The 18,464-nt window shown below is 35.7% G+C and overlaps 1 protein-coding gene across 4 annotated transcripts in view; it reads right to left on the bottom strand.

The window, feature by feature from the left end:
- Positions 1-18,464, bottom strand: part of LOC107685214 (furin-1-like) — a 117,859-nt gene that overhangs the window by 6,538 nt on the left and 92,857 nt on the right. For all 4 annotated transcript variants that reach the window (XM_016481732.1, XM_016481731.1, XM_016481730.1 and 1 more), the window contains 6 exons: positions 14,052-14,152; positions 13,613-13,716; positions 13,219-13,336; positions 6,451-6,630; positions 6,229-6,353; positions 3,837-3,950 (listed from right to left, as the gene is read on the bottom strand). In XM_016481732.1, coding sequence (XP_016337218.1) covers positions 3,837-3,950; positions 6,229-6,353; positions 6,451-6,630; positions 13,219-13,336; positions 13,613-13,716; positions 14,052-14,152 — 742 coding nt within the window. The remainder of the gene's footprint in view (positions 1-3,836; positions 3,951-6,228; positions 6,354-6,450; positions 6,631-13,218; positions 13,337-13,612; positions 13,717-14,051; positions 14,153-18,464) is intronic.

Below are 18,464 nucleotides of genomic sequence, written 5' to 3'. Positions count from 1 at the left end.
GCGTGGGCTGTAATTTAAAAACAGCGCCTAATATAAGGTTTCCCTCGCTTCGGCGATCGGCCCACCGGGAATGTCCCGGTGCTCCCGATGGCTAGTAGCTACATCGCTGGGTATGTTCAAGTAAGCTAGATATGCCCAGATGCTGCGCAATTAGGCTTATTTAATATATCATGATGAGTCTCAAATTCAGTATTTACACTAAATCTGCGCAGATTTGGCTTACATGAACTTCCTCAAGAAATTAATTGGTAAACATAATACACGAAAAGTAACCTGCCAAACTGGCTAGTGATTTAATTGCGTTACCCGCCACAGCTGATTTTTACACGCATTTGGCGGGTTGGCGGGTGTTAATTTCAAACCCTGAGTACAAAGTATAAGAGGCATATATAAGAGGAAATAAAGACAAAAGCAAACAGTTCAGTCAAAAAGTTCAAAATAAATATATAAAGTTAAACATTACTTTGTGCTCAGCCAAAACGATATGACCAGGAACAAATAACAGATGAATGAAACCACAAATGCCTGTTAAATATAGCCAACCCAAAACGAATTGTATCTCATGTTTAATCACTACAGAGACATCAGAGCCAGCGGCAAATGTCAGAAGGACTAGCTGAGATAAGGCTGCTCTATGCCGATACATGAGCACTGAGCGCCTGGTGATCGCCTGGAGCTCCGAAATCGGCATAGCAAATTTTCAAATAGGTGCTATCTTCATAAATAAACAGCAGATATGAGTTTTAAACAATTACATTCTCTCCTGAAAAACTCTTAAAACTACATTTCATGACACAATAACAGTAATATTTAGAAAATTACGTGGGTTTTGGGCAATAACGTTTCACAAGTCCACAAGAACAGACAAGAACGCATATTGAGAAACGGCTAGCCTATTGACTGTGTGAAAATATAAAATTATGAAATACACGGTTATATTTTTTTTTGTTTGCGCACTCTGATGTAAATAAGCCCAACACTCATGGACAGCAAAGCTGAATGAGTGAAGGACGTTTTATCCCCTTGTATCAAGCAAAAGTGACTATTCTAGTCAACCAATCAACGTTCTGCGGTGAGTTTAGCTCCACCCTTTTGGTACCCTTTGCTGTGCTAGGTACCCCAACGGAAGGGTACCAAAAAAGTGGTACGGTACGCTATTTTGGTACCATTGACAACTTCTGACAGTGGAAACGGAAATAATTGCGTACCGTACTGTACCGAACCGAACCATACCGCTCAGTGGAAACGAGCCATAAGCTGCATTACACTCTTAAAAATAAAGGTTGTTTATTGGCATCTGTGGTTCCATGAAGAACCTTTAACACAAATGGAACCTTTCCTTTCCACAAAAGGTTCTTTATAATGGAAAAACATTCTTTAGATTATTGAAATGTTCTTCACACACACACACACACACACACAAAAAAAGTGTTCTTTTAGAACTGATCACTGAAAGGTTCTTTGAGGAACCAGAAATGGTTCTTCTATGGCATCACTATGAAACCCCACTTTTGAAACCTTTATTTTTAAGAGTGTACACTGTGTAAACAGGCTTTAAGAAACCGATTATTGGGAGATAAACCAACTACATACACCTCTGCCCATCATAGTACACAAAAAAAAGAGGTGAAGAGCATATTTTGAGCATTCATAAAGAAATCCTTTGAGCATGGTGTCATTCAGAGGAGGGCAGGAGAGGAGGTGATGGCCAGCGGAGAAGGCAGAGGACAGAAAAAGGAAACAGCTGATGAAAGAGTAGTGGCAGGGTCAGTGAGTGTGTGGAGAGGTAAGAATGAGCTGGCAACGAGTGTCCACAGAGAGGGGCACGGCCGCAGGCTAAACTGGACAGCTGCCTTTAACACGGCTGCCAATGCAGCTGGCACTGTGAACTAATTCCAGGATAGAGTTATGAACACACAGTTTAACAGCTAAGACATGACCAGCACAGCACACTCAACACAAGAAAAAGGGACCTATAAAAACAGCTGCAAGCTTTATAGATTTAGTTTAAAGCTTTCGATTAGTAAGGAGATTGTCAGGGTCAGATTTACAGTGTTATACTTCAAAAGTTTGGGAATGAAGTGCTCCCCAAGGCTGCATTTATTTGACCATTAACTCAGTTTTGTGAAATATTATTACAAAATTAAAACAACTGTTTTCTATATTATTATATTTTCAAATGTCTTTTATCCCTGTGATGCAAAACTACATTTTCAACATCATTACTCCAGTCTTCAGTGTCTTCAATGTCATGTTTTTCAACAAAATTAATGTTTTGTTATGTTCATAATATAATTAGGGGTGTGCAATATTGACAAAAAATAATATCTCGATATTTTCTTGGATTTTATCGATAATAATAATCGGACGATATTTTGCTGAGTGTGTTATTGTGCTGATATCTTAAGGACTGCCGTGGACAGCTGACTCCTAAAGTTTTTGATATTCTTCATATTCTGTGTGGTGGTCAGTTCACACTGATAGAAATTAATATTTTTTTAATAAGTTTGAATTGAGTTTTACCTTTTATGGGCATTTTTATCTTTATAAAGCCATTTCTCTAAAATTGTGCAGTATCTTTTGAGTCAAATTCTTACATTTAATCAGTAAATTAGAATAATAAGACATTTGGGCTGTTACCAAGCAAATTAAATCAGTATCAATAAAATTAATCTTTGCAATGCAGAGGAAACACAGAAGCTGCATCTGAAGTGGCATTTAGATATATTTACACACTACTGTTTAGTGCAGAACACGAATGCATTTAACCTGCAATTGCAAATGCATAAATTATCTTTTGATATATTAAACATAAAACGTTGAAAACTGTTATTTGAAATTATTTAAATAATAAAAAGATACTTTAAATGTGAAATTAAAACCGCCAGCAGGTGGCAGCAAGTCAATGTTAATAAGGGAGTCATTGCAATTGAGCCAAATCATTTAAACGGTTGATTCATTCAGGAACAAAACTCAGTCATGGTGCTCAGAGACACAAAACAGTGCTGTGGCTGTGTTTGGAATTATTTTTGTTGTCGAAATAAAACAAAAACATGCAATATGGTGTCTAAAACGCAAGTCCCTTAATTAGCTTCTTGTTTTTTGAACTGTTGTAAAAAAAAATCTATATTAGGGCCTACGTTTGTAATCATGGTAATTTTTGGAGAAAGAAATGGCACTCTTTGTGTGATATCGATTAACTATATGAAATGATATATATATATACATTGTCCCCATATCTTGAATTTTGTGATCATTCTAAATGTATTGTAATAGACTGAATCATGCAGTAAAAGAACACACTCTAAATGCGCACTCGCACTAGTCTCTAGACTTCACGTAATGTATGCGTGCGCTCTGTGGGGGTGTTTTGAATGGTTGTTGCATGACCCTACGTGACATGATTCATTTAGAAAAAATTGCCTTTTTGCATTTTTTTTATGCAAAATATTACACAAAATGTTGTGCAAAATGTCCAGATGTTTCAGACGACAAATAAAATAATAAGTCAAGATGTTAAACAATGTTAATATTGTTTGTTAAACAAGAAATGGAAGGTCAAGTCAAGTGCATAGTCGTGTGCAGTGTACTTTAGTTGTAAACTGCACATTTTGGCAAATGTATTAGGTCATCTAGATGTTCCATGCATGAAAATGTGCATAATGTGCACGGTACACATACTGCAGAAGAATGAGTATATATGAGTAGTATGGGAGCATACCATTCTGACAATCAGGCCTGCAGCTGAAAACAGCTTAGTTACTGAGGACAGCTTGTAAATGCCATTAGTAGTTGGCAGGGGGCGCACTTTCACCATCATTTACTCTGACACTTACCTGTGCAGATCTGATTGAGGTCATATGTTTTGCAGCTGCTGGAGTCTGCTGCTGAAGGGCCGGATAAACTAGAAGCTGTGCCATAGAGAACCAGCGTGAACTGAGTCAGAGTGCCTAAAACAGACAGAGAGAGAGATTCAACAATCTGACTCATGCACACAAGAAACTCACAAAATTAGGACAGTTGCCAGTTGTGAATCATTATGTCTGTGTTCATTCTGTCTCAATCAGTAGACTGTATTACACTATATGCACATTTATTCAGTCAGCAGATGCTGTCAACTCACAAATTAGGAACACAAGCAACCGACCAAAAGCAAACAACATTAGCATAGCTGATTTCTCAAGTAAACCAGAATAGTGCTAAGTTAGAATAGAGGTATTAAAGCAAAAAGCCACAAGAGGCAATGCATTAGCGATCTGACCAAAGTTAACTAACAAAAAAACATAAAAAAAAACAAAAACATTTTTGTTATTTAAAATAACAAAACTTTTAATTTCAGCTAGTTAGTTGCCTAAGGAAAAACACAACAAAAGTTACTAAAACTTCACAATGAAAATAACATAATATACATAAAACTGATTTAAAAATAATAATAAAACTCATAAATCTCAATGATACCAAAATAATACTGATGATCACATAACTATGGAGCCTCTCATGGCTTACTGAATTTATAAAATGAAGGGAATATGATAAAATGTTAATAATTAAAATAATAATTGTAATATTAATGATAATCACAATAAACATTCTTTAAGTAATATAGCTCATTAGAACTGACACACATACGGATTAAGCCTAACGAGCATATATCAGATAATTTTACAATTGTAATATGTAATATAGGAATGACATTTTTTAAACTAAAATATTTAATTCTGATTGCTCATTTTACATTAAGATACTTTAGTATAATCACCTTTAGCTGCATGCTGCATAAATGACCACTGTCAGGGGTAAAGGTTTCCTACACAGCTGTACTACACTGGTCAACATTTGAAGTGGATCAAAACCTTACAGCAAAGTTGTCCTAAAACCAAAATGCATTCTTGTCTTGGGACAACTTTGATGAACTTTTTTGATCCACTTCAAATGTTGACTACTGTAGTTTCATGTATCAATGCTTGACCAACTAAAAAGCAATATTTATTAGCCCTATTTAGTATAAAATAAGTCAAATGCAAAGTAATCCCCATTCGTATTCTATACTTGAAGAGTTTATTTGCAAAAACAGATAAGCAAATTAACTCTTCACTTGTATACGAGATAAAACGATAACACCCTTTCTATTTTGACAATGTCTGATTGTATATTATCACCTGTACATCTTGCTCATTTTGTGGCCACTAACACAAATTACTCGGAAGATAAAAGCTTGATCATCCTTGTGCCCTGTAACAGCACACGAAATGTCTGAACACAGACTTCTTGTCATCATCATTCAGTAACTGTAGTGCCACACTGCTTCGACATGCATTAGATAGATGGCACACTTTGTCTCTATAGTCCAATAAAGTCAGTAGCTCTGTAAATTCTTAAAGCAACAAAGAGAAATGGACTAGGTAATGCACTGGACGAATGGTCCATTCAATCCAGACATAAAGCAGTTGTGTTAGATTCTGAGCAGGACAAATGAATGGGCTTTGGCTTGAAGTCCCTTTATATTTACAGTGTTCATGAGCGGCTGGAGAGTGTGATAGTGGGAGAGGGAGAAAAAACTCAGTCCTCTGATTTACTTAGCTAGATTTAATTAATCAGATTTACTGCGGGGTGTGGTGAAGGAAGACAAATTGACTGTGACATAAAAGAGGAAGAAAACAGGATTGGGCAAATCAGGCGGATTTGGAGAGAAGATGCTCTACATTTCTGTGAAGTGCAAATCAGGGCACTGGCAGACATAAAAGAGACTTTTTTGGATCACAATCAATATCGGACTCTTTTTAATCATTTCCAAGTCCCAGATTGTTTTATCTTTTATTTTATGATCTTTTTATTTTCTTTTATGACAATCTACTTTTTTATCGTTTCTGTTTAATTGTATTTATATTTTCTTTATGCCCTTTTATTACTCCATTTTTATTATAATTTGTTTATTTTATTGGATCACAATCAATGTTTGACTTTTTAATCACTTTCAAGTCAGATCGTTTTTTATTTTATTTTATTTTCTATAATTTTTGTTTTTATTTTGTTTATATTTTATATTTTAATTTGACCATTTTGTAAACTAGTTTTATGAAACAGCCCCCTGGAATGGGATTAGGGTACACTGGAAGTCCAAATTTGCTGGATTTGAACCTGCATCTCCTGCATGAGCACCACGGCTCAACACATCTGAAGCATAAATGGAACAAAAAAAAACTGCAAATTGGATGGACGAGCTATTACCATAGTCGCTGGTTCCAGCCACGTTCTCAATCTCCAACGTCCATTCTCCACGAGGGTCCTCATCCCAGGAGTGGGTGGTCATGAAAGCCCAGTCACTGAAGCCCTCAGAGGAGTAATCGTGAGGTCTGAGAGAGAAAGAGACAGAGAATGTTACACTTAACGGATTCAGCTATACTCTATTTGAGTATAAAGTGTGTGGAGGTATCCCTTTCAGTGCCTGACCTGGGTGCAAGCAGCGTGGAGCGGGTGCCCTGTGGGCTGATCAGGAAGATGGCCAGGCTTCCTCTGCGGTTGTAGGACAGGGTGAGCTGGGCTTGAGCATGCTCTAATGAGCTCACAAAGTTGTCCGTCCCAGCACATGCATCCACACTCTTATTGATCACCAAATGACTCCCAATATTCCTAAAAACAGGAAAATAGTGTTCAAGAACTGACAGATAAACCACAATGAAATGTTATACTTCTTAATACAAGTAATTATGAATGCATTATGCATTATCATTTAAAATTTTGGGGTCTTTAAGATTTAACGTTTTTGAAAGAAGTTTCTTATGTTTACCAAGGCTGCATTTATTTCATCAAAAATACAGTAAAACAGTAACATTTTAAAATTATATTACAATTTAAAATAACTGTTTTCTGTCTTAATATATTTTAAAATGTAATTTATTCCTGTGACGCAAAGCTGAATTTTCAGCATCATTACTCATCATTACATTAACAGTCTCCAATGTCACATGATCCTTCAGAAATCATTCTAATATGCTGATTTGCTGCTCAAGAAACATTCCTTGCTCTTACCAAAGTTGAAAACAGTTGTGCTGCTTAATATTTTTGTAGGAACTGTAATGCCTTTTTTTAGCATTCTTATTTTTTCAAAAATGTAAAAGCACAAGATTTATCTGAAATATAATTTTTTGTAAAAATGTAAGTCTTTACGGTCACTTTTGATTCATTTAATATATCCTTGTTGAAAATCCTACTGACCCAAAACTTTCGTAAGTTTAATGTAAGATCATAAAAATATTCTCAAACAAGAACCACGATTTAGCTGAAAACACAATCTTAACACTAGATATGGTTCAGATTCTCCTTTAATGTGTCATTTATCATCCACCAGGTGAAAACTGTTAGTTCAACTGCTTATAAAAGCAACAGCACACACATTCATGCAAAGTTGTGTGTTTTAAAATGGCATATTACCCAAATGTTTATTGAAGCCTCAAAAGAAAGCATCACTATTATCTTAAGCATAAATGTTTAATGAATTTCCAAGCATTGTTTGAACAAATAGGTAATTATTCCCCAAACTTACTACACTAGAAGTTGATATGTTAAATAAAGCAATGTGATGAAAGCATTACCGTGTTTACTTGTACATAGTCGATGCATCAAACTGGCCTTATTAATAGCTACTGGGAAAGATTAACTGATTCTTACTATATCAAACTGCTGCTGCAACACTTAAGTGTGCAAAACACATTCCTGGTCCAACAGAAAGGTTCAGTCAGGTTAAGACCTGTGCCACCGATGACCGCCACAGGAGCCGGTAGGCTTTTGGCACTCTAAACCCAATCCTAAAAGGAGCTTAGAGTGGTCCGGCCCTGCTCACCAGAGACAGGGTTACACTGGAAGAAGAGCTTAAATCAAGAGAGAGAACAACAAGCTACAGCCTCTGACAAGTCCACGAGGAATGAAGCGTAACCCCTCTGTGCGCGTGCAAGACTTCAAGTCAGAGATGTTGCGAGCAAAAAATGAAGAAAAATACGGCAGAGATGGAAGTGAGGCAGCCTTTAATCACTTCGCTCTGTGACTTCTGCAACCAGCATGTTAAATTGGGCTTTGCTCCAAAACCCCTTGATCTTTCCATAACGTTGGTGAACCATAAAGGATGACTGGAGGAAGGGATAAAAAGGGTGAGTTTTTAGAGTGAGAGACATGATATGCTGGGAGAGAGGATGAGATTGGTGGAGAGGTACTCTGAGGGTCCTTCTTGAGCTCCAAGATGTCAGCAGTGATGGAAGTGTGACAAATGTGGATGTAACAAGCTGGATGTATCTGCAAGCCATTACTTCCTTTAAACACACTCTGTAGGCAGTGGAGATGCAGCTCTAAATTTAAATATGATAGACCGTCAAAAGTGATGTTTCGCTCCCACCTCGTTTAATATTCTTGTTTCCTCTTGCACTTCATGACCTTTTTAGCAGCACTAAATTTAAAACATTCCGTTTGTGTGCACCGAAGAACCTCAGTTTGCCATATGTTAGTGAAGAATCAATTAAGACTGCAGTTTCTTCTAGCAGAGGATTTAGTTCACACAAATTAGTATTCTATCATAATTTACTCAGCCAGGCAAAAGTAATTTTGCAGAATGCTCATGCTGCTTGAAACGGTTACATTTTTCCATCCAAAATGTTTTTTAATAATAATAATTTTATACTATTTTTAAAATAATTTTATAATCAAAAAGAATGTCTAATCAAATGAATTAATAAATCCATATTTTTAATAATTAATGAATTTTCATGTCTTTAATATACCCTTCTATTCAAAAGTGACTAAATATTTTTATTTCACATAAATATGTTTTTTTTAATCATTTATTTATTATTCTAAAAAAAAAAATGTATCATGTTATCCGGAAAAATACGAAGCAGCTAAACTGTTTTCAACATTGATAACAATAATAAATGTTTCTTGAGCAGCATATCAGCATACTAATAATTTCTGAAGGATCATGTGACACTGAAGACTGGAGTAATGTTTAAAATTCAGCTTTACATCACAGGAGTAAATTTAAAAACATTTTTAAAATACATTCAAATTAAACAGTTATTTTAAATTGCAAAAATATTTCACAATATTACTATTAATATATTTTAGTATATTTACTATTAATGTATTTTTTTATTAATAATGTATTTTACATTTAAAAATCTTACAGATACCAAACTTTTAAATGGTATTAATTAAAATATATTAATTCATGTTAACATTATATTATTTTTAACAAATAAAGAGCTTCACAGAATAATCCAATACTATTATCCTTATTACATTGAATCTTACTCTACATTTTAATATGAAATTTCTCAGATTTTTGCTGTTTGACAATTGGAGTAAACCAGGAATCGTATTTAATTTAAATTAACTGTGTTGCCGTACATTTGAAAAATTTCATTCAAACTTAAGATTCCATGAAATTCAACGTTAATTCCATTTCAATGACTGCATTTCGGAGATTCTGTCCACATTTTCTGCAGCACAAAAAATCATAGGGCTTTATCTATGCAATGAAGTGGATAAAAACTAAGGCCTTCAAACTCCAAAAAGCCATATTATCGCTTGTCTTCAGACTAGGTTATGGTATTTTATGTCTTTTTGAAGATCGGAAGCCCCTGGTCACTGGATGGTTTCACTGAATGGAAAACGGCAGCGTAAACATTCAGTTTGAATGGACATAAAGGTAAGAAAATGACAGAATTGCCCATTTTTGCTACCAAAACTAACCCTTTTAAGATCAATCCAGTACACAGGGTTTAACCTACCTAGGCTCAGACACCAAGGAGAGGACACATTTCCGCTGAGGTCCAACATTCGTCCAGTTCTTTGCCAGAGCCACAATGGCCCCAGCATCCAGCAGACCATATCCATAAGAATGACTTACTGTAGGAGAGCGAGAGAGAGAGAGAAATCAATACGGTTGAAAGTAACTATAGAACCAGTTTAAAAAGGTTGTAAAAAGACTGACATTATAAATAAAGAGGTGAATTAAAGAGGTTGACATCTTTAAAAGATCCGAAGCTATTTGCAGACTGGTGCAGCCAATGATAATGTTATCGATCTAATCACAAAGCGTTCAAGTAGCTGGAAAGTGGAAAGACAAGCCAGAGCGAAAGGAAAGAGGAGGGAGCGATGAAAAGCAAGGAGATGGGCTTTTACCTCTGCGACCCACTCCATTTGTCTTCCAGTCATTAGTGGTGAGGTGGGCAGGGTTGGACGTCCTCACAACCAGATGCTGCATGTCTCTCCAGGTCAGGTTTTTACTATGGAGAGAAGTGTTAGTGCCTTTCCTTCATGTGAGATACATGGTGGAACGAAACACAAACAGCTCTCCTAGATAATCTCTCCTGCCCTTTCGTAAAGGTCACAGATAGCTACAGGTGGAGTCACAAAGGTTATAGTTTTACCAGTGAATTCATTTAAAATGATACCGCTCAATACATGTGTCTGATCCAAATGAGAATTTGAAGGTTAATTCCAGCCTGCCAATCTAGCTGGCAACCATTTTTTTGTTTGAAAGCCTCGGGTCACTCAAATTGCTGATAAAGAAAGATGACCTCGCTTGAGGACAGGACAAACCACGCTTCGGACGACTTACTTGGCCTCAAGGGCGAGGGCGATGATTCCTGCCGCCAGAGGGGCCGAGGCAGAGGTGCCTGTGTGGGAGTCTGTGCACTTCTGCCTGAGGTCTGTAGTGACCTGAAACAGGAAGCGGAGCGGGAAAACATATCGCATCACTGATATGATGGGAAAATCCAATTATTCCAGATGGGAACACAATACCAACACTGTACTGACTTGACAATGAAGTCTCTCACAAAAGATGATAAAAGTTTAAAGATAAGGCATTTTTAATTATTTCAGAATGTTTCCTGAGGCGCAATATTAATGTTAGTAGGATTTTAACAAACTGTCCGAATTTTGAAATAAAAGTAAATTTTCTACACTGGTTTTAGCTCTCAGGTCATTTAAGCGTTTTTTTATTATTATCAAATAAAAACATGTTTTTGTATTATAATCAAAGCTGAATTTTTTCCCCCCTGCTTACTGTTTTTGTGGAATCTGCGGTGCATTTTCCCAGATTCTTTGATGAACAAAGTGTAAAAAAAAAAAAAACTATTTGAAAAATAAATATTTTGTAACATTATGAAAGTCTTTACTGTCACTTTTTAACAATTTACTTTCACGCAGTCTCCACAAAAATATTAAGCAGCAAAAACTGTTTTCAGCATTAAGAACAAAAATTTTTTTCTCGAGCACCAAATTAACATAGAATGATTTCTGAAGGATCAAGTGACACTGAAGATTCCAAATACTCTTTTGGAATTCACTAAAATAGAAAAAAAAAGATTTTTAAATAACGGTTATATATTTTTTCTAAATATTTCTAACATTTATTATTAAATAAAGGCAGCCTTGGTGAACATAAGACATTAAAATAATTAAAATATTCCAACCTTTTGACCATTAGCCTGTATGTCAAATGATCAGGGAAATCTTGATTTCTCAATTCATGACCCATTTCATAATCTTGCTAATTGTGTCCAGAATTGCTATTATTATTTGTTCATACTCAATCAAGAATTCAAACAAGACCCTTACACTCAGCTTTAAATTTTGATGTGCAACTAGTCCCTCACCATGTGTGCTACAGATATAACTGATACCTCAAATCATGAAAGTTGTTGAGGAGCACCGTGCTATTACTTTTCAAACTGATATGACTGATCAAACTGATCCTCTAAATGGTTTTTGAGGGGAATTTGGGAGAGAAAAAATAGACCGGGGATGAGGATTTCAAAGAGACTTGGGAATTGGGCTCTTTACACTTGGGCCAGTAGGCAACCACCCAGAACTTTTTAGCAGCACTAAATTTAAAACATTCCGTTTGTGTGCACCGAAGAACCTCAGTTTGCCATATGTTAGTGAAGAATCAATTAAGACTGCAGTTTCTTCTAGCAGAGGATTTAGTTCACACAAATTAGTATTCTATCATAATTTACTCAGCCAGGCAAAAGTAATTTTGCAGAATGCTCATGCTGCTTGAAACGGTTACATTTTTCCATCCAAAATGTTTTTTAATAATAATAATTTTATACTATTTTTAAAATAATTTTATAATCAAAAAGAATGTCTAATCAAATGAATTAATAAATCCATATTTTTAATAATTAATGAATTTTCATGTCTTTAATATACCCTTCTATTCAAAAGTGACTAAATATTTTTATTTCACATAAATATGTTTTTTTTAATCATTTATTTATTATTCTAAAAAAAAAAATGTATCATGTTATCCGGAAAAATACGAAGCAGCTAAACTGTTTTCAACATTGATAACAATAATAAATGTTTCTTGAGCAGCATATCAGCATACTAATAATTTCTGAAGGATCATGTGACACTGAAGACTGGAGTAATGTTTAAAATTCAGCTTTACATCACAGGAGTAAATTTAAAAACATTTTTAAAATACATTCAAATTAAACAGTTATTTTAAATTGCAAAAATATTTCACAATATTACTATTAATATATTTTAGTATATTTACTATTAATGTATTTTTTTATTAATAATGTATTTTACATTTAAAAATCTTACAGATACCAAACTTTTAAATGGTATTAATTAAAATATATTAATTCATGTTAACATTATATTATTTTTAACAAATAAAGAGCTTCACAGAATAATCCAATACTATTATCCTTATTACATTGAATCTTACTCTACATTTTAATATGAAATTTCTCAGATTTTTGCTGTTTGACAATTGGAGTAAACCAGGAATCGTATTTAATTTAAATTAACTGTGTTGCCGTACATTTGAAAAATTTCATTCAAACTTAAGATTCCATGAAATTCAACGTTAATTCCATTTCAATGACTGCATTTCGGAGATTCTGTCCACATTTTCTGCAGCACAAAAAATCATAGGGCTTTATCTATGCAATGAAGTGGATAAAAACTAAGGCCTTCAAACTCCAAAAAGCCATATTATCGCTTGTCTTCAGACTAGGTTATGGTATTTTATGTCTTTTTGAAGATCGGAAGCCCCTGGTCACTGGATGGTTTCACTGAATGGAAAACGGCAGCGTAAACATTCAGTTTGAATGGACATAAAGGTAAGAAAATGACAGAATTGCCCATTTTTGCTACCAAAACTAACCCTTTTAAGATCAATCCAGTACACAGGGTTTAACCTACCTAGGCTCAGACACCAAGGAGAGGACACATTTCCGCTGAGGTCCAACATTCGTCCAGTTCTTTGCCAGAGCCACAATGGCCCCAGCATCCAGCAGACCATATCCATAAGAATGACTTACTGTAGGAGAGCGAGAGAGAGAGAGAAATCAATACGGTTGAAAGTAACTATAGAACCAGTTTAAAAAGGTTGTAAAAAGACTGACATTATAAATAAAGAGGTGAATTAAAGAGGTTGACATCTTTAAAAGATCCGAAGCTATTTGCAGACTGGTGCAGCCAATGATAATGTTATCGATCTAATCACAAAGCGTTCAAGTAGCTGGAAAGTGGAAAGACAAGCCAGAGCGAAAGGAAAGAGGAGGGAGCGATGAAAAGCAAGGAGATGGGCTTTTACCTCTGCGACCCACTCCATTTGTCTTCCAGTCATTAGTGGTGAGGTGGGCAGGGTTGGACGTCCTCACAACCAGATGCTGCATGTCTCTCCAGGTCAGGTTTTTACTATGGAGAGAAGTGTTAGTGCCTTTCCTTCATGTGAGATACATGGTGGAACGAAACACAAACAGCTCTCCTAGATAATCTCTCCTGCCCTTTCGTAAAGGTCACAGATAGCTACAGGTGGAGTCACAAAGGTTATAGTTTTACCAGTGAATTCATTTAAAATGATACCGCTCAATACATGTGTCTGATCCAAATGAGAATTTGAAGGTTAATTCCAGCCTGCCAATCTAGCTGGCAACCATTTTTTTGTTTGAAAGCCTCGGGTCACTCAAATTGCTGATAAAGAAAGATGACCTCGCTTGAGGACAGGACAAACCACGCTTCGGACGACTTACTTGGCCTCAAGGGCGAGGGCGATGATTCCTGCCGCCAGAGGGGCCGAGGCAGAGGTGCCTGTGTGGGAGTCTGTGCACTTCTGCCTGAGGTCTGTAGTGACCTGAAACAGGAAGCGGAGCGGGAAAACATATCGCATCACTGATATGATGGGAAAATCCAATTATTCCAGATGGGAACACAATACCAACACTGTACTGACTTGACAATGAAGTCTCTCACAAAAGATGATAAAAGTTTAAAGATAAGGCATTTTTAATTATTTCAGAATGTTTCCTGAGGCGCAATATTAATGTTAGTAGGATTTTAACAAACTGTCCGAATTTTGAAATAAAAGTAAATTTTCTACACTGGTTTTAGCTCTCAGGTCATTTAAGCGTTTTTTTATTATTATCAAATAAAAACATGTTTTTGTATTATAATCAAAGCTGAATTTTTTCCCCCCTGCTTACTGTTTTTGTGGAATCTGCGGTGCATTTTCCCAGATTCTTTGATGAACAAAGTGTAAAAAAAAAAAAAAACTATTTGAAAAATAAATATTTTGTAACATTATGAAAGTCTTTACTGTTTTAACAATTTACTTTCACGCAGTCTCCACAAAAATATTAAGCAGCAAAAACTGTTTTCAGCATTAACAACAAAATTTTTTTTCTCGAGCACCAAATTAACATAGAATGATTTCTGAAGGATCAAGTGACACTGAAGATTCCAAATACTCTTTTGGAATTCACTAAAATAGAAAAAAAAAGATTTTTAAATAACGGTTATATATTTTTTCTAAATATTTCTAACATTTATTATTAAATAAAGGCAGCCTTGGTGAACATAAGACATTAAAATAATTAAAATATTCCAACCTTTTGACCATTAGCCTGTATGTCAAATGATCAGGGAAATCTTGATTTCTCAATTCATGACCCATTTCATAATCTTGCTAATTGTGTCCAGAATTGCTATTATTATTTGTTCATACTCAATCAAGAATTCAAACAAGACCCTTACACTCAGCTTTAAATTTTGATGTGCAACTAGTCCCTCACCATGTGTGCTACAGATATAACTGATACCTCAAATCATGAAAGTTGTTGAGGAGCACCGTGCTATTACTTTTCAAACTGATATGACTGATCAAACTGATCCTCTAAATGGTTTTTGAGGGGAATTTGGGAGAGAAAAAATAGACCGGGGATGAGGATTTCAAAGAGACTTGGGAATTGGGCTCTTTACACTTGGGCCAGTAGGCAACCACCCAGAACTTCCTAGCAACTGCATATCAATGCCTTGGCAACAAGCCTTGCATCACAGCACTGGCATCTGCATGGCAAGCACCTCTTCTCATATTCTTCAGAAAATGTAAAAACCCTATAAAAACTGCCATTCGGCTTCTGCCCGTTACGTGACCCAGGTGGTTCAGTTAAATGTTTGACATTTTCAACACTTGAGGGTAAAAAGCGCAGCATCTTTAAGCCCTTAGGGTCACACAGACAGAGCCGGAACAATTCAAGACAAATGCAAACATAAAAGGCTTGACGGGTGACACTTAAAAAACCAGGCATCGAAGGATGTGCACTGACTGCGACAGACCTCCTTGCGTGAGACTAATTGCTAAAAATGGCAGAGAGGCTGAATGACAGGAGCGATGACAGAATTCAGCAATTGCACACTTAAAAATGGATCTTGGGAGACCACAGGAGAGGAATATCACCTGACAGAGTCTCTGCTGCAGAGGAAACAGCGGGTATCAGGCTTCTGTCCTTTAAAAGCACACCTCCATTGTGAAAGCTAGTGTCTGTGTCCTGAATGCGAGACAATAGATGAGTCAGTCAGGCATAGCCGGTTATGAGAACAATGCTTGGGTGCGCGCCTGTCGGCACAGAGCCGGGTAAAGACACAAAACCGAACATGAGCAAAGAAAATGTCATGCTATGACAGTGAGGGGTTGTTGTTTTGAATAACGGGGATATTTGTGCTTTGAAACTACAGCTTAACATTTTGTGAAGAACCCAAAAAGATTGTGTGCTCATGCAAAAGTCAGTGTCAGTATGCCAGGGTGTTGCTATAGGTTTCCAAAGGTGATCTGAGTGGTTCTTAGAGCACTAATATCCAGTTGCTAGAGTGCTTTGGGGCCGAATTCACAAATCATTCTTAAGAATCATTTTTTTCTTTCTTCTATTTTCTAACTTAAGAATAAAGTTAAGAATATTTTGTGTTCCCAAAACATTTAAGAGTGTCTTTTATCTTTTATTTTCTTCTTAGAATTAGAATTCCTAGAAAGAATGTTCTTAACAATAAATAATACGGGTGGTCAAAATACACTCATGTCACGAGTCGGCTTCATACAAAAAAATATATAAAAATATGATAAGTATTTTAAAGCATATTCATGGCTAAAAATAAAGAATTATGTTAGACATACATGCTTGCACTCTGTCCCTGCCTAGATACAGCTACTATAAATAAATAAATGAAATTAATTAACATTAAAATAAATAAGTTATTAATAATTTATAGTAATCTATATATACAGTATTTTGTTAAATAACACTTTATTTATTAACTCTTTCCCAGCCAGCATTTTTGAAAAAAATTGCCAGCCACCGCCAGCGATTTTGATGATTTTCACTAAAATTAGATGGCCTCCAGTATATTTTGCTGTATGAATACACCAAATAAACCAAATCCACCAAAATAAAGATCAGAGCCTCTACTTTTAAACAAAGAAATCTGTTTTATTCTAGCTTAAAGCATTCTTTTTTTTTTATCAACACTTGAATATAGGTAGGTTTCATAAAACTGCATAATTTTGAGCAAAAAGGTGAGAAAATCACATTTTTATCAAAAACAACATCTGGATAATATTCAGTACGATTATCAAAGCATAAGTCCAGCAAATTGCTTCCATCAACACCTCAACATCTGGATAATATTCAGTACGATTATCAAAGCATAAATCCAGCAAATTGCTTCCATCAACACCTTCAAAGCTTGCACAGACATATGCCACTTCATGGATCAACATTTTACTCCGTAACATTATGCAGTTTTCATTTATATGCTGTCTATTGCTGATGATCACATTATTTTTCATATGCATCTGTTTACATAAGAGATTGCTCGTTTCTCCATCCTGTTCACGTGTGTTTTTGTTCGGGAGGTTTTGTACTCATTCAGAAGATGCGTAATAGTGCCCCCGAGTGTACTCGAGTAAAAAAAAAAGTTTACTCGTCTTTGGCGGGAAAGCGTTTAAAAGACGAGATAACTTGTCAATGGCGGGTAAAGAGTTAATAATAATTAATAAAAACGAATACTCAAATGTGCGAGCTGCCAGCTACCATATTTGATGCACTCTTGGTTTCATTTTTTATATGTGAATAATAGCCTAAATTAAATCTTGTCTATACTTTCGGTTTTGGGTGACCTATGCACAATATATACTGTCACAATTCACGAAACACATTGTTCCATTTTTGTATTGCAATATATTGCGACACAATATATTGTTGCAGCCCTACTAAATAACAACTCTATAAAAACGATTCAAATAAGGATCTTGTTAGGATTTCATTTTTGAAACATGACACTGAGTGCTGATCTCCTTCCAAGCGAGTCGCACCGAAAATAGCGTGAACTTATGATTTTCACTGTAATCAGCAGGTGGCAGAAAAAGATGCCATTTGAGGTGTTTTTCAGTTGAGTTGATGAGCGAGTCTTCAGAAAGAAGAACCACCATACAATCAGATATCAACACAAGTCTACCAAGAAAATATTTGAGAACCTCTAAAGAATTTTTCAAGAACTGCACTTGCGAACCTTTAAGAATGTATCTACAGTATTACATTTCTTAAAGGGTTAGTTCACCCAAAAATGAAAATTAGCCCATAAATTACCCTCAAGTCATCCTAGGTGTATATGACTTTCTTCTTTCAGACGAATCCAGTCGGAGTCATATTAAAAATTGTCTTTGATCTTTCAAGCTGTTTAATGCCACTCAGCAGGTGTTGCATGCATCAGTCCAAAAGAAGTTAAATAAAAAGCGCTCATCCATAAAAAAAAGTGTCTCACACGGCTCCGGGGGGGTGAACAAAGGTCTCCTGTAGCGAATCGATGCGTTTTTGTAAGAAAAATATGCATATTCAAAACGTAATAATCACTTTATTGTAGCTTGCGCCAACAGTTGTACACAGAAGCAGCTCCGGGCGGATGACGTATGAGTTCAGCGTTGCGCACGCTCCGGTGAGTCTCGTGAAAACCAACGTTTGTTAACAGGAGCAAAGGAAGCAAAGTTTCCTTACTTTAGCAAAGGAAAACCAGTCTCCTCTTGGCTTATATCGAAATCCTCCGACATTCTTCTTTACAAATCCTCATTTTGTACTTCTAATAAGTGACTGTTGTTTTGTTTTGATCGCTCCCTTGCG

The sequence above is a fragment of the Sinocyclocheilus anshuiensis genome, unplaced genomic scaffold, assembly GCF_001515605.1.
Source record: "Sinocyclocheilus anshuiensis isolate Anshui unplaced genomic scaffold, SAMN03320099.WGS_v1.1 scaffold333, whole genome shotgun sequence".
NCBI lineage: Eukaryota > Metazoa > Chordata > Actinopteri > Cypriniformes > Cyprinidae > Sinocyclocheilus > Sinocyclocheilus anshuiensis.
The sequence above is the reverse complement of the archived record's forward strand: the minus strand, read 5'-3'. Positions and strand labels throughout refer to the sequence as shown.